The following is a 16,328-nucleotide window of genomic DNA, read 5'->3' on the forward strand; positions in this document are numbered from 1 at the left end:
TTACATTCATTACATGGCCTAGCTCTCAACGTAGATAACGGGTCAACATGTGGCTTTCATTTCACATTTATGATTGTTCAACCAAAAATTGTCCTTGGGATTTTGACTTGAATCCAAAAAGCTCAATCTAGTCATTATTATTATTTTTTTAGTTAATATGTGTCACGTATACAATTTATAAGTGCCTGTGTATCAATAATCATACATAACAGGAGTACAATACAACTCTTCACAAAAAATATTTGTGCATAGCTAACCCACATACATGTCAATAAAATTCATATACATGCCAAATATAGCACCATAGCTGTCAATTCCAATCCATCAATTGTAAGAACTCGATGTGGTGGGCCTTACTGATCAACGGTCTGGATTGTCCTTCAGTTAGACTATGTGACTAAAGTACACCAGTGGGCCCCACTTCAGGTGATTCGTTGCACAACAGTGCGTATTAGGGGTGGAATGCTATAGCCTTACGCAGGGCTACTTGAGTTGAACTAGGACACAGAGATGTGGCGTGGGAGAGAGAGAGTCGTGATGGGTTTCAAACTCTCTCTCCACAGACTCTATATTAAAGACTGTTGGTCCCCGATCCTACACAACGACAGAATCCGAATTCCCATCTACTGTTCTGAATAAGGGTGTGAAGGAAAGGAAGACTACAACAGAGGTTTCTGATATTCTTATTTGGTATTCATGGCGTCTCAGTTGGGTAAGTCATCCGAACCTTTGATTTCCAAGTTCTATGCACAACAGTTCTTTGGGATTTCCACATCTAGAAAATCTTACATCAATCGGAATGATACCATTATATTGATTCCCTAACTCAAGAATTAAGTTGATCCACCTACTAGGCGGGCTACCCGCTACATTTTGCAAAACAAATGTACAACGTGAAATACTTAAATGAGGTATTTACCAAGTCATCACTTTAATATTGGTATCCACAAACTCATGGAACCATATTAGGATACACAAGCTAATGGAACCAATTTTTCTTTTAATGAACATGTACAAGGTCGGACTAACTTGATGGATTAGATCTCGCAATGCAGGCACATGTGTGGTGCATACCCGAGCTTTAGTGAACACATGTGTATAACAAAGTTTTTAGTTTCTTTTTCTATAAATAGGAAATTGTGAAGAATTATCGAGTAAAATGCTTTATAATTTTCTCATAAAACCTTCTTAATTGTGGAGGAAAAAAAATTAACAAAAGTTAAGAAAAAACTACCCAAAGGCATCTCTTTGGGAATAACTCGATTAATGGGGCATTTTAATGAAAATGTAATTTAAAAGTTACCAAATGCAAATATAATAAAGTACTATTTTGTAACCCAAAAGAAAAACATATCACGTATACCCAACCACTGAGTCAATTTGCAGACAGGGAGAGAGGCGCAAGAGAGAAGTGAATTTCCTCCTCCAAACACCAGCTATAAGTAAATTCTCTCTGAGCCACGTCTCGCTAACCTGACTTACAAGCATCCAAACACTAGCTATAAGTAAATTCACTGTGAGAATAACTTGATTTTCCTGTAAATGGGAAGGCACGACAGTAGCAGCAAGAGAAAGCATCATGAGAGTTCTTCCAAAAGAAGAAGTCGATCAAGAGAATCCAACACGGAGAGGGAATAAGAAGAAGAGGAAGAAAGCAGTAGCGATTCTTCCTCTCGTCGAAGGTCCCAGGAGAAGAGCGGAAGCAGCAGCGGCAGGAGCAAGTGGCATAGCTCCTCTCGTAACCATGTTCGAAATATCATTATCGCATAGGATATGTCGTTTGTATGGCATAATTTATCGTACTTTTTGGGAAACATAGGGAAACATTGAGAAAATGTCACGCCCCAAACTCAGAAACCGGGCTTACAAAATTTCCGTTCGCCGAATCTGGTGCCGACAGCCTCCGTAGTACCCCATTCTCGGCTCCCAGCGCAATGCACCAGATTCCAATCCTGGGATCCTAGAAGGAGGATTTTCCAATGTATATTTATCTTATAAGAAGCAGAACTACAAATATACCCAAATCATAAGAGCAATATCACCATCACATATCCACTAATATAAAATTTTGAATACAGTGTAGGATAGGAAATACATATATAAAAAATCAAAGCTCCAAAAGTCTGCTACATGCTCCAAGCTCCACACTGTTGTATTCTAACATCACCTGCACGCATCTATCGTACATAAGCTTATAGAAAGCTTAGGGGGTGGTGTAAATGTGTACACAAGATAAGTGTCAAGTATTCAATACAGTGCCAAAATCATACAATATCAGAAATACTGGTAAGATCATGAATCATACGATATCAGAGTAAGCGAAAATACTGACAAGTCCATGAGTTAATCAATATCATAATATGTAATATAGATCAGCTATATAAATGAGAACCAAATATCATGTGCCGATGATGCAATGTAATATATAATTCTTGATGAATTTACGAATACCGTCAGTCATATCCAGACCATATAAATGTAACAACAGAGTAACCCAAAATGTCATATGCCTGTGGATGTAATGTAATATGCAATGCGAATGAAATGACTATGCTGGATAGTGAAGTCAGGATGATAATACGTGGTATTGCAGGCTATGGGGTCCATCACAAGAGACTTCTATCCAAACTAGTCCCATACCTAATTTGAATAGTCAGACTCAATGTGGTAAACTCTTGATCTCAGGTTAGTCACGTGCCCCAACCGAAATCCTGGCCATTGCAAAGGTACACGTAACAAATAGTTGCGGACCACCAACCCAAGTGCATAGTGAATAAAGGAATGAATGAGTATGCAACTCCTGCTCAACAAGTCCACATATTAGTATTGTTCATCTCTGAGATCATCACCGGGGTTTAGTACACTCCAAATGGCACTGCCTCTCTCCCAGCCGCACGGTCCAAGTGAGCGTAAGAAAACCTCACATCCGCCTGGCCAATAGTCTGTCAATACCTATCCGGCACGTCGATAGCGGACCCATTCACGAGCTGGTCAAACTCAGCCTAGCTATGCCCCCTACGCTCGGGCGGGTAAGGCCACACCCCCTCCCAACTGACCATGACACAGTGGGAAACGCAGCCTCCTGGTATTCGGCACTCGGGTGCTCATGTATTCACTCGGTCTCGATGTTGAGGCGTCTCTTGGCCTCGGAGGTTTAGAGACTTTCACCCATGGACATCCAAAGTGCCCAGATGCTCGAACCAAACATTTTCGGTGTCCCATCTAGTCATCCACGACATGCCTGTGGAGGTCATAGCCCTGATGTCGCTAGGGCTTACAGTAATCACAATCACACAATGCAAGATGCATGAGTCATGTAGTCCAATCATACATCAATCCTCCGCATACCGTGCACTCATGTGGGAGAACTCCACATATCAAGGAGTCCCATAAACCATCTGCCCAATGGCACATGCAATGGTCAATCACATCTCATAACAAACATGCAGATGATGTTTATGGGCATGTATTATGATGCTGTGCTATCACATACCCATAATCGGCATTGATAATTGGCCTAACGAGGCATGAGGGAAGGTCATAATGTGGACATTTAACCATCATTGCCCATCAATGTGGACATTCAACCAACATTGCTCCTAAGGAGTGACCAACATAGGGCCGAACATATAGTGGGCCCACGGCCTCATACAAGGGTCTAATATACATCATAATGGGCCAAATACATGGGCTTAATATACATCACCATGGGCCACAACTCATGGTCCTCAAATACATCATAATGGGCTACGACCCATGGGCCTCAATATACATCAAGTGGACCGCATTAATGGGTCTCATATACATTAAATGGGCTACGTACCTGGGCCTCAAATACATCAAGTGGGCCACACATCATGAGCCTAATACATATCACAATGGGCCTTGCTCTTAAGCCACAAATACATTACAATGGGCCTCTGACACGGGTCTAATATACATCATGAGGGGCCACATCCTATGGGCCTTAATTATATCAAAATGTGTCATGTCTCGTGGGCCTCGAATACATCATAATGAACCGCACCACCTGGGCCTCGAATGTTTCACAATGGGCCATAACCCATGGGCCTTAATACGTCACAATAGGCCACAACCCATGGGCCTCAAATACAAAACAGGTGGGCCCCATATATATTAAGGGGGCTAAATGGGGCAGTCCACGGTTTAGCAAAACAGATGGACAGCGTGGTTAAAACATATTCATCATGGTGTGCCCCACATGTCGATGGGTGGCATGGTGAATACATACATCACGGCGGGTTCCCACACCACCCTGGATAGATGGACGGCTGGAGAACCACATACATTCAAGTGGGGTCCACATCCTCAAGCGGAAGGATGGTTGGATATAATAATACATCATGGTGGCCTTACGCCACTTGTCTAGATGGACAGGCGAATATAAAGCATGTACATCAAGGTGGGTCTCACCTGCCATGGATGGAGTGGATATACAACACATCATCAAGGTGGGTCCCAGGAATAGTCTGCCCAATGGCGTATGCTATGATCAGTCACTCCTTACATCAGGCATACATATGATGTGTATGATCATGAATCATGGATCTATACTAAACATGTTATGTGGTGATGGGCTCTGTTCATAACAAAGATGGGCCTAGACGGTCTACACACTACAAGTATGAACCTATCATTAGGCCCTAGGGAGAGTCACAATGCGGACATTTAACCAACATTGTACTTACAATGTGGGCGTCAAACCATCATTGCTCCCAAGGCATAGCCCGCTATAAAGGTCAACACATAAACCATGGTGGAATCACACTACAATGGGCCTTATGTACGTCCTATTGAGCCTCGACCCATGGGCCTCCAATACATCAAATGGGCCTCATAACATGGGTCTTATATATGTCAAAGTGGGCCTCAACAACGAGCCACAAATACATCAAGATGGGCCTAGTCACATGAGCCTCATATATATCAAAGTGGGCCTCAACATCGGGCCATAAATACATCAAGATGGGCCTAGTCACATGGGCCAAAACTATGGGCTAAATCAACCGGGCCAGATCAAATGGGCCGAATCAAATGGGTCCACTCGAGTGGGCCGAATCAATCATCCATTTATAGAGATCATTATAGAGCATTAAAAAAAATGAATCATATCCAAAGATCATATGGACCATACTACATCTAACAGTGGTGATAATAATTTCCCACTATCAAATTCCAGTAAGCCCACCATAACATCTAATTTTCATCTAGACTATTCCCATGGTCACAAGGATCTAGGGAGAAACAAATATTATATTGGTCCAAAGCTTTTGTAACCCAAAAGGGGTTTCAATGGTAGGCATTCAATCCACTGTTTCCTGTAGTGTGGTCCACTTAACAATTGGACCTGTCTTATTTTTAGTCTCAAGTCTTAAAATTATCTTCAAAATGGTTGGACAATTGGGATGCAACACATGCATCATGGTGGGTCCCACCGTCTAGTAATGTGGACGGTGTGGATAAAACACATATATCATTGGGTCCCACGTGGGGTCCACCATAATGTTTATTTTCCACCCAGCCCGTTGACATGGTCACACAGACATGGGGCCCACCGAAATGTTTATTTTCCACCCAACTTGCTGATAAGGTCACGTGGACCTGGGGCCCACCGTAATGTTTATTTTCCACCCAACCTGCTGATAAGGTCACGTGGACCTGGGGCCCACCATAATGTTTATTTTCCACCCAAACTGTTGATAAGGTCACATAGACCTGAAGAAGGGGAAAATTAAATTTCATATGATCCAAAACTTCTGACCCAAAAAGGGTTTTAATGGCAGAAGTTAAATCCACTGTTTCCTGTAACGTGGGCCACCTGGATCATGTACACGGCTGATTTTGGGTGGCTTGAAGCTAGGAGGGAGGTCCACTAGATGCACGGTGATGATGTTCAACTCACATCATGGTGGGGCCCGAGGTGGGGCCCACTGACCCTGGCCGTTTCACGTCCAGCGCAGCAGGCCTGCTGCGCGTTAGTCAGTGGCAGCGCCTACTACCTCTCATTTTTTTGGGATTTTTCTAAGGATTTTCATAAGTGGGGCCCGCATCAACAAAATCCACTCCGTCCACCTGCTCCTACGGCTTAAGACAAGCCAAACGAGTCTAATATCCAATGTATTTTGGTGTATAAGATCATCAGGTGGATTTTTAACAGTAAAGACCACCATTTTCCAAGATACGGCCCACTAGATACTTGAATTAACTTCATTTTTCGGCTCAACGCCTAAAATGATCTAGAGAATGAAATGAATGGCTTGGATTAAATATATACATCAAGGTGGGGCCTGCATGAACAGTCTACGCTTCACTGCTACCCACAACCCACGCCAGTACACACTGCACTGTTAGCCGCACCCCACCCATAACATTCACACCTCACTGTAAGCCACGTCCAGTGTCCTTGGACGCTGGACAGTGGATACAATGCAGGCATCATGGTGGGTCCCACATGTGCGTGGCCCACTTGATCTAGATCAACATGATGTTTGTGTTTTCCCTTCCATCCAGGCCCGCTAATGGGCTGGATGATTTAGATCCATTACTTCCATCAAATGGGTCCCACATGTAGGTGAATGACATAGGGAAAATATATGTTTCATGGTGGGACATACACAAACCAGGTGGGCCATTCACCCCTTCATCATCATCACCATATAAGAAAGAGAGAGAGAGGGAGAGAGAGAAAGAGAGAAACGATGATAGAGGGACCCCACCACTATGGGCTCCTCATGGTTACATCACATCCATTGAAATGGGTCCCACCAATAAGTGGAATAAGCGTGAATGGTGAATCACCCACCTTATTGGCATCCTTCTTGCTCCCTTCGACTTGTATGCACCTGCCTAGGGCCACTATGATGAAAATCAGCCCCTTCCATCCATTTTGCGTGCTCATTTTATGACATGCGATCCAAAATGAGGTGGCTCCAAAATCAAGTGGGCCATACGAGAGGGAAACGGCGGAAAGAGTTTCCTACCGTTGAATCTTTCATGGGCTCCACCTTGATGTTTATACGCCATCCAAACGGTTTATGAGGCCACACTCATTGCAATGAATTGAAAACACGTAGAGCTTATCCTGATATGAAATTTTTGTGGCCATAAAAATGTTTCAACGGTGGTCACCGAATCCTTAATGTTTCCTCTCATGCGGCTCACCTGAGTTTTGAATCCAACTCATCTTCGATCACACGTCCTAAAATTAGCTCGCAAAACAGATAGACATGGCTGATTTCTAACAAACATCAGGTGGGCCTCACCTGGCATCCCAACACAGGATCTTCATGCGCGAAGCCTTTCCCGTGAAATCCGTACAGCCGCGCGATAAAAAAGGGACGCGTATTTCCTCCGAAAGCTTTTGCAGGAAGTTCCTGGGAACTTAAATGGGGGCGACTGTGATGTTTGTGAGAAATCCACTCCGTCCTTCCGTTCTGTGAGATTATTTTAGGGTACAAGACTAAAAATGATTCGGATCCAATACTCAAGTGGGATGAAAAAGTGAGAATTGAACGACCACAGTTGAAATATTCGTGGGCCAGAGAAGTTTGAATCAGGATTATTTTTGTTTTCGGTTCGTTCCAGTAGGAATGACGCTGTGAACGGTATGGATGGAATGTAAACATCACTGTCGACTTCAGGAAGGTTTCAACGGTATAAATTTCCCTACCCACCTTTTCCTTTAGTGTGGCCCAATTGAGTGTTGGATACTGCTAAATTTTGGTCTCAAGCTATAAAATGATCTCAAAAAACGGATGGACAGAGTGGATTTCTCACAAACATCATGGTGGGCCCCACCTAGTTTTCCCGCGCAGGAACTTCATGCGAAAGGCTTACGCAGGAAATCCGCGTCCATCAAAAAGTGCTCGAAAGCCATTTTGGCCGGAACACTAAAACCTTGAATTCTCTCCCAATTCTCCAGATTTCTCTGGATTTATTTTTTTTCACATTTTTTTCCAAAATCACTTCCATTTTCAAGCAATAATCTATTCGAAGAAAAAAAAAAAAAGGAATCGAGATTTTCTTTACAGTAACCTACGAATGGCGAGCTTCGATTCGAATGGCCCACCAAATGCAGTTTCTAATCAGGGCAATCTCTTCTACAGGTACGGAAATCCACCCTACTAAAAGTTTCTTCTTCTTTATTTTTTATTTTTTTTCCGATTTTTTCGGAATATTTACGCGACTGCGATACCGGTAATATCGGCCGATAGAATCGATATTGCGAACACTAACAAAGATTCTGATTCCGATTCTGTCACTGACGACAGCCGCGGTGGTCGGCGGAGGAAGTCGTCGCTGAGGAAGATATCGGAAGATGTGATCAAGGAGTACCTCATCAAGAAAGCACAGAAGAAAGTATGCATCTCCTCCCCTCGCTCTGTGTGTGTGTCGGTTGATTTCTTTTCTAGGGCTCTTGTTCTGAAAATTTGGGTTTTCGTTTTCTTTTCAGGCTCTGAAAGTTAATAAGAAGTTGAAATCGCTGAAGGTTTATGGTTATTCTAATGATTCCAATCCGTTTGGTGATTCCAACCTCAATGAAAAGTAGGTTCTTACTTTGTAGATGAAAAATCCATCATAATTGTTTTGATTTCAGCCTTCGGTTTCTTCTCTGCAAATCAAAATATTAGAAGATCTTACTTGTTTATTTTTTGGTTTCATATGGTATTAAATCTCATCGATGAAGGTTTCTTAGGGTGTTATTGGATGCCCTTAGGGCTGGGTAGGTAATGCAACTAGATCAAGAACAACACTAATTGCAATAAATTTCGACCTACCAGATTGAAATTTCAAGTCACATAAGAGAAAGAAGCAATCACTGTGAGCAAGCAACCCTCTAGTCTTATACTAGAGATCACAACTCCCCCCATATGCTACAATCATCCATTTATTTCATATGGCCAATGTCTTATTTATAATGAAAGGTTTACAAGGTTTCCATCTTGAGAAAATCCCTAGCACAATCCAGGGGGTCTAAAAATAAAATTCCTTGCTAGCCAAGATCTCTAAAATACGAACCAAATAAATAGGAAAATTAAATAACATATAGAGGTATATTTCTCAATATAAAAATATAAGAAAGGAAACCGAAACAATATAAAAAAGGAAATTGGGCCTTTTCTTGTACACACATGTGGAGCATACATGTGTTGTGTGGGATGGGGATGCAATTGCATCAATTCTGCACCTCCTTTCCTTGAAGACTTCGGCTCTGTCAAGTTTTTGGCAATTTAGTCATTATAGAGCTCTGGGTTGATGCGCTTGACATCGTCCATTGAGATCCATGTGTTGTAGGATCGTGATTGACCCCTCTATTTGAAGAGAAGCTTTTGATACCTTCCTTGACATGTGGAAGCTATTTGGTTGCCAACAGCTTCAATGACTTCCTCGAATTGGTGTGGTATTTCGAATGTCTAGACAACCTATTCTTTTGTGCCCTTGTCTTCATGATGTCTATGTTAAATTGTGAGGTCTTCCACATTGAAAATAGAGCAGATCTTCATTCCGGGTGGAAGCTCCGTCATGCATGCATTATCACCTAGTTTCTTCAAAACATGATAGGTACCCGCTTTTCCCAAGTATCACTTTTGGGGGTTGGATGAGTGGGCCTTTTCGTGAAACACGAAGAATTCTTTGGAAAATGGTTAATTAAAAAATGTTCTATTTATGGGATACTTGGATTCGAAGAAATAATCTTATGATTCTTACCTTCGAAGATGAAGTTTCGTCCATGTTAAAGTTAGTGGAAAGGAGTGTCTCTGCCTGAATAGAGGCCTTGGTTTAAGGAGTGTCAGAACCTTGAATTTGGCTTTGCTTGGCAAGTGGAGTTGGAGATTGAGTCATGGGGAGGATTCTCTTCTGAGAAGGGTCGTTGTGCTTAGGTATGGCAAAGCTGACAGGGGCTGAATATTTGTTCCGCATCCACAGGTCAGTCTTTCCCATATAGAGATCAGGTGTAAGCGTGCAGTGTTGGCTTGATGTTTGGTGCTTTGATGTTCCCTTGGGAGACCTCCATTGCCAGCAACAATCAGGATTTTTCAGTGGTTGTGGCACGAATAGTTTGGTGCCCATTGTTATGCCGTAATCTCGAAGATGTTGAGGTTTCCAATTTGGTGCAGTTGCTTGATCTGCTTTAGAAGGTGTATATTTGGTAGAAGGATTTGGGTGTTTGATGCAGGACAATTAACCACTTGCTCTAAAAGCTCAAACTGTTAGAGCATGGCGAATTAATCATTTTATCTCATAGCCCAGGCCCCACATCGCATGGGTTAGTACCTCGGCCGAACCCTCTACGTGGGCCCCAAATCACATGGGTCACCCGCCCCGAGTGTGTCCCCGCATCCCACAGGCTACCCCACTCGAGCCCGGTGTGAAATGCGCATTAATCACCCCCGGTGAGGAGTCTCGAACACGAGACCTCCCCCGTGGGCCCCAAATTACATGGGTCACCCACCCCGAGTGTGTCCCCGCATCCCACGGGCTACCCTACTCGAGCCTGGTGTGAAAATGCCCCTGCATTAGTGTTGGAATATAAAGGCATTTCCCTTGTTAGGTCTTTAGTTAGATCTCTGGTGGGGATTCCGATTCACCAATCAATGACAGGTTTTCATAGATTCAAGGGGCCTCTTGCATTGGTGTTCGTCGCAGGATAGTATGGTGTCCTTCTCAGCCATTGTAGTCCTAGAATAAATGTTTCTTGGATTCCTTCTCCCCTTTGTGCCTTTTGAGGTAAATTTTGACAGTTGCTCGTGGGGAGATCCTGGGCGCATTTGGGTATTCTTCGTGATAATTGCGCCAAGATTTTCATAGTGTTTTTGGGGTCAATTGGTATTGACTCTAATTATGCTCTGAAGTTGCAGCTTTTCTTCAAGTGTGTAAGCTCGCTATAAATTTTGTGAATGGGCTGGTAATCATTGAAGGCAATTCGGGTGATGCTTTTTCCTAGGGCAGAAATCCTTGTCCTTGCAGAGTGGCCAATCTAATTGAGGAAGTGAATGGTGTGTGCTAGTCATGATGTCTCCTTTTCTTTTGTTCCTGGGCTAGCCAATTTCAAAGTGGACCATCTAGCTAAAGGTGGTGCATCTAGGAATAGTCTTCTCATTGTCGGTAGAAGATGATGTGCGTATAATAGCGTCTTGCTGATTGGCTGCTGTTTTTTTTTACTCTTCATCTTGGTCATCATCATGGTTCTGAATATTGGTATCGAAGGGGGTGGGGAATGTATCAGCCTGGTCAAAAAATGATACAAAACAGGCTTTGCGTATTGATAATAGATCATATCAGTCGATTTTTTTTTATAAGCCAAGGGAAGGTTCTTATGTGTTACTTACCCGTTTGCCATTGGAAATACCACTTCTCGTCCGACTTGCATGTGTTAAGCATGCTGCCAATGTTCATCCTGAGCTAGGATCAAACTCTTCATGAGATTCATAGTTGCATTAGTTATAGCTTCCTCGTTCCTAGACAAAGCAAATTTGGATTCGTCCTTCATTCCAAGGCATAACTTGTATCCATGTGCTTCATATTAGCTCAGAGTTTGCTCCCAGCAATATAGCCATCCCTACCCTCTCACATCAATCCCACGAACCTCTTATCCATTCACATTCGATTACGGCGGGGGAGTAAGTGAATCGAATTTGGCCCATGAATCTAAGAAATAGTGAGAATTCTTGATCTCTCTCAATTCGAAGTCCAGGATTTGAATTGATGTCATTTCATTGATTCCTCCTTAAGATTTCATTTCAATTGGAATTTGGTTGTTTGTGCTGTACGATGATCCCTGTTAAGCATCCATGGCTAAATGGTTAAACCGCCCAACTCATAATAGGCAAATTCGTAGGTTCAATTCTCACTAGATGTAGGTCCTCCAGATGTAGAGCTCGTAGGGCTTTGAACCTAAATACCCACAATGGAAGTAAAAATGTTATTCCAAATGTGAAGTCTCCGTATCTTATTGGTGAAACTGAATACTTTAAATTCAATGGACCCTTTGTTTTTTATTGTTCTTCCTGCAGAATAACTAAGATGAATGAATTTTTTACCATAAAAATAATTCTTCTCTCACTTTTTTTTTTCCCCCTCTCTTTTCCATATATATGAATTTTACCGTTTAGGAATAATAATAATGCTAGTCATGTAGATCTCATGTAGATTTGGTACACAATAAAATAATCTGGATTTATTCATAGACTACTTTCTATCGAATCCAATTAAGAAAAATACCAGGAAAAAAAGAGAATAATAGGACATTCAAGAATCTATCAAATTTTTTTTTTTTTTTTTAATTTTTTTATAAATATTTTGGACATGCATATGATGATGTATTGGACCATTCTTTAATGAGAATGTTGTCTGTCCGTTTCACTTGTTGAAGGTCAACTAAATAGACCCTAACTGAACACAAATCAGGCATGATTTGGTTAATTAGGGCCCATTACATCGAATACAACAAAAAGAAGATGAAGATATAAAACGAAAGTGAAGGTTTACTCTTCTTTTTCGATTTTTCTCATAATGGTCCACTTATTTTTATTTTTTTATTTTATTTATTTTATCGAATCCCATTCAAACATATGTTTTTATCCCAAAATAAGTCTAAATCTAGCCTAAAATGAGTTTTTAAGCTTCCTCCGTGGTTTAAATGATAAAAGAGAGAAGGAGGTAGAGCGAAATTTTGAAAAAAAATTAAAATTGGGCTTTTATCGGCCCCCATCAGCCTCATATTGGTGACAATACGCCCTGTATTGGCTGATATAGGGTGATACGGCCAGTACAACCCTGTATCAGGTATCGTCTTGTGCCAATACAGATATGATATGGTTGTATCGGCTGATACAACACCAATATTCATATCTATAGCCATCTTTCTTTGGCCCTTTGTTGTTCTGTTTTGTTCCTTTTATGTTCTCTTAAACAAAGTTCTTATCGTCTATAAAAAAACAAGGTATGTCCTGAAAAAGTTATGTAACAGCTGTAATGACTGTTACGTAATGGTAACGGTGGTAATATTGCGGGTTGTAACAGCCATTACAGAAAAATTGACTTGTAAAGTCCTGTAATGGCCATAATGGTCCCATAACGGTTTGTTACAGAGCCGAAAAAAGTTTTTTTTTATTTAAAAAAACCTATAACAGCCGTTATGGCCTGTTGGTGCCCGTTACGGCCACTGTTATCATTATGGAATACCTTAATAAAAAAAGTTAGCGGAAAGGATTGTGATTTCTATTTTTCATGGGCCCCTGTGTAGAGAAGAAATATGACATGTTAGTTTTCTTCATTTTTAATTGGCTGGTTAATCATGAGGGCTAGAGCTGATTACCAGATTATGATTCCCTTTCCTTCTGTTACTTAGACAGACTCCTCTTCAAGCATTTATTTCCTACATGGAAGCTAGTGTCTAGTGTTTTGCCTTGGTTTTGGACATTGCATAAACTATTTTCTGGTGTGGTTATTCTTACTGGTGGGTTTTCTTGGTTATACTCTTATCTTTGTTATGTCTTCTTGTAAGTTCACTGTGCAATTTGTGGCAGGTTTTTTTGGCGGAAGAAGATGGAGCGAGATGTTGCTCAAGGTCTAACGATAGAACAGATTTCGGTCAAAGCTGAAAAAATGAAACAAAAAGAAAGGATGGTATATATGATAGTGCTTCTTACTTTTCTCCATCTTCATTTGCTCTCTTTTCGTACATCTATTTTGTGCGTTTGTTGTCCCTCTGTATTACTGATTTTGTTAACTTCACTGATGCTATGTGCCTGTAGTTTGGGAAGATTTTGGTTTAGCAGGCTTACATGCTGTTGTGGTCTATAATATTTATACCAGTGTTTTAAATAGCAGTAGTGTGTTGCGTAGCGTTCAACCCTCTATAGCGTGTAGTGTAAATATTGTAGCTTACACTACATGCTACTTCTATTTTTCAATTTAAATATAGGAAAAATATGATAAATAGTAAGAAAAAAGCAGAAAATATCAAAACGCCTAAACGATTATTCATTTTTTCAATTATAAGCATATTCAAGTAAGTTATTAGTTATCATTTATCAAAAGCCAATCCACATATAAAGTCATAAACCAAATCAAATAATTATTACATCAACAACTTTCTAAGCAAACCAATTTAATTTTTTTGAATCAAATCACTTTAATTAATAATGTCTAATTGAAACCACAAGTCACAACTCACAAGTATGAAAAGAAATAAAAATTCCACGGGTTAAGCGTATCAAGTACAATACAGATGTCATCTATACAAAGAGGGGTTTTCGGAAACCCTTTTTTCTTTTAAGTTTAATTTTAAACTTTTCTTAGCGTATGAGTTTCACACCAACTTTAACAAAGGATCACCACCATTTTAAGTGAAAGTAAACAAAGAAAGGTTTGGTTTTGACTTTACATTTTAAGTTTTTTATTTTTATTTTATTTTTATATTATGAATTCTACATTTTTATTGTTATTTTTATTTTATTTTTATAATATGAGTTCTACACTATTTTTAACGAACATAACTAAAAAAATAAAAAATAAAAATAAAAATAAATGTTATCATCACTCTTCAAAAATTAAAAAAAATACACTAGCGTACGCTACAATTGCTACACGCTACGTAGCTGTTGTGTATGCTATGCCTGTACGTTACGTTATAGGAAATTTACGCTATTTAGCTATGCTATGTAGTAGGGTAACGCTATGCTATGTAGCGTACCCTACGAGCGCCATTTGAAACACTGATTTATACGAGAAGGAATTTTGAATGGCCATTTGGCACCTTGTTAGCTTCACAAGTAATGAAGGTATTCAATAATGGTAACATTGTGGTTATGACTGGGGCCGTAATGGCCATTATGGCCATCTAAACGGCCATTATAACCATTTTTTAAAACTATATCAGCCCTGTAACGGCCGTTACTAGCCCCTTTTCCCCCGTAACAGCCATTACAGCTTTGTAATGCATCAGGGTTCCCACCGTTACCATTATGTAACTGTTTTTTAATATCTTGTGTGGAATGTGATTATGAAAAACATCTCCACATATCTCATCCACTATTCTTGTCAACCCACCTGAGCCAAATTCTTCATCAATGCACATGAGACAGCATTAATAGAGCTTTCCTTTTTATTTTTGGATTAGTATATAGCATTACCAGAGTTACCTCAATAGTGCATACTGGAGAATGCAAAGATTAAAACTTACATACCTTCCAAAAAGGGCATTAGCTTCGTCATAACTAGATCTCTCTTGACAATTGGGGCAACAAATATAAAAACAATTATGCCCTTATCACCACAAACTATGGTTCTGAAAATTGGTATCGTATTGGCCAATAAGGGCGTATCTATCCGTATCGGCTTGATATGATACACGATACAGGGTTGTATCGGCTGTATCGGAATCAGTTGGACCATATCAGTGCCGATATAGGGCCGATATGCCCATAAAACCCCAAATTTGATTTTTTTTTTTTTTTTTTTTAATTCACTCATGTCTCTTCTTCTTCTTTTCATTTAAACCATGGAAGAAATTTAAAAACTCATTATAGGCTAGATCTAGACTTATTTTGGGATTAAAACAAATGATTTGAATGAGATTCGACAAATCAAAGCGAAGTAGGGTAAACCTTCACTTTCTTTTATATATATATATATATATTGTTGTATTTCCAATGTAATGGCCATTGTTCACCAAATCATGTTTAATTTCTGTTCAATTAGGGGCTGTTTAGTTGACCTTCAACAAGTCAAATCGACAAACAATATTCTCATCAAAGAATGGTCCGATACACCATTGAATACATGATTAAAAAATGATAGATTCGTCTCATTTTTTCCTATTTTTTTGACATATATTTTTTCTATATTTTTCTGTTATTGGATGTGGCTAAAAATGGCTTATTGTCTGCTAACACCAACTCGGCTTTATCTTGATTCTAAAAGGAATTGGTGCAAACATGACAGGATGCATGAGAAACAATGTATCCAATCTCTTCCCAACAAGGCATTATAATTTGATGAAGTGCCGACTACAAAGAAAATGGCCATCATTTTCTTGTTTCCCACCATCAATTCAACAGGCAGGACTCTGTGTTCGAGTTACTCCTCCAGTAAAATTGCTAACTGTGACTTTGGTTGGAATTAGATCTTCTGAGTTTTTTCTAATTTTGCCATCATTCTAGTTGGGAGAACATTTATAGCCGTACCATTATTGACCATGACCCTGGTAACTGGGCATCCCTCCAAGTGAACAGCTGGAAAACTCCTTAGAGTTTGTTAATGGATGTGGATGTGGGAAATACCATTGTACGACCCACCTAGGT

At 40.3% G+C, this 16,328-nt stretch overlaps 1 protein-coding gene across 1 annotated transcript in view; it reads left to right on the top strand.

Annotated features, from left to right (window-relative positions):
* Positions 1–7,884: 7,884 nt before the first annotated feature.
* The window catches only part of LOC131225674 (splicing factor Cactin-like), a 38,513-nt gene continuing 30,069 nt past the window's right edge, over positions 7,885–16,328 (top strand). Inside the window, exons 1-4 of the mRNA XM_058221242.1 lie at positions 7,885–8,126; positions 8,292–8,379; positions 8,474–8,565; positions 13,551–13,650. Coding sequence (XP_058077225.1) covers positions 8,062–8,126; positions 8,292–8,379; positions 8,474–8,565; positions 13,551–13,650 — 345 coding nt within the window. The 5' untranslated portion in view covers positions 7,885–8,061. The remainder of the gene's footprint in view (positions 8,127–8,291; positions 8,380–8,473; positions 8,566–13,550; positions 13,651–16,328) is intronic.

This window comes from Magnolia sinica, chromosome 14 (genome assembly GCF_029962835.1).
Source record: "Magnolia sinica isolate HGM2019 chromosome 14, MsV1, whole genome shotgun sequence".
In the NCBI taxonomy this organism is placed as follows: domain Eukaryota; kingdom Viridiplantae; phylum Streptophyta; class Magnoliopsida; order Magnoliales; family Magnoliaceae; genus Magnolia; species Magnolia sinica.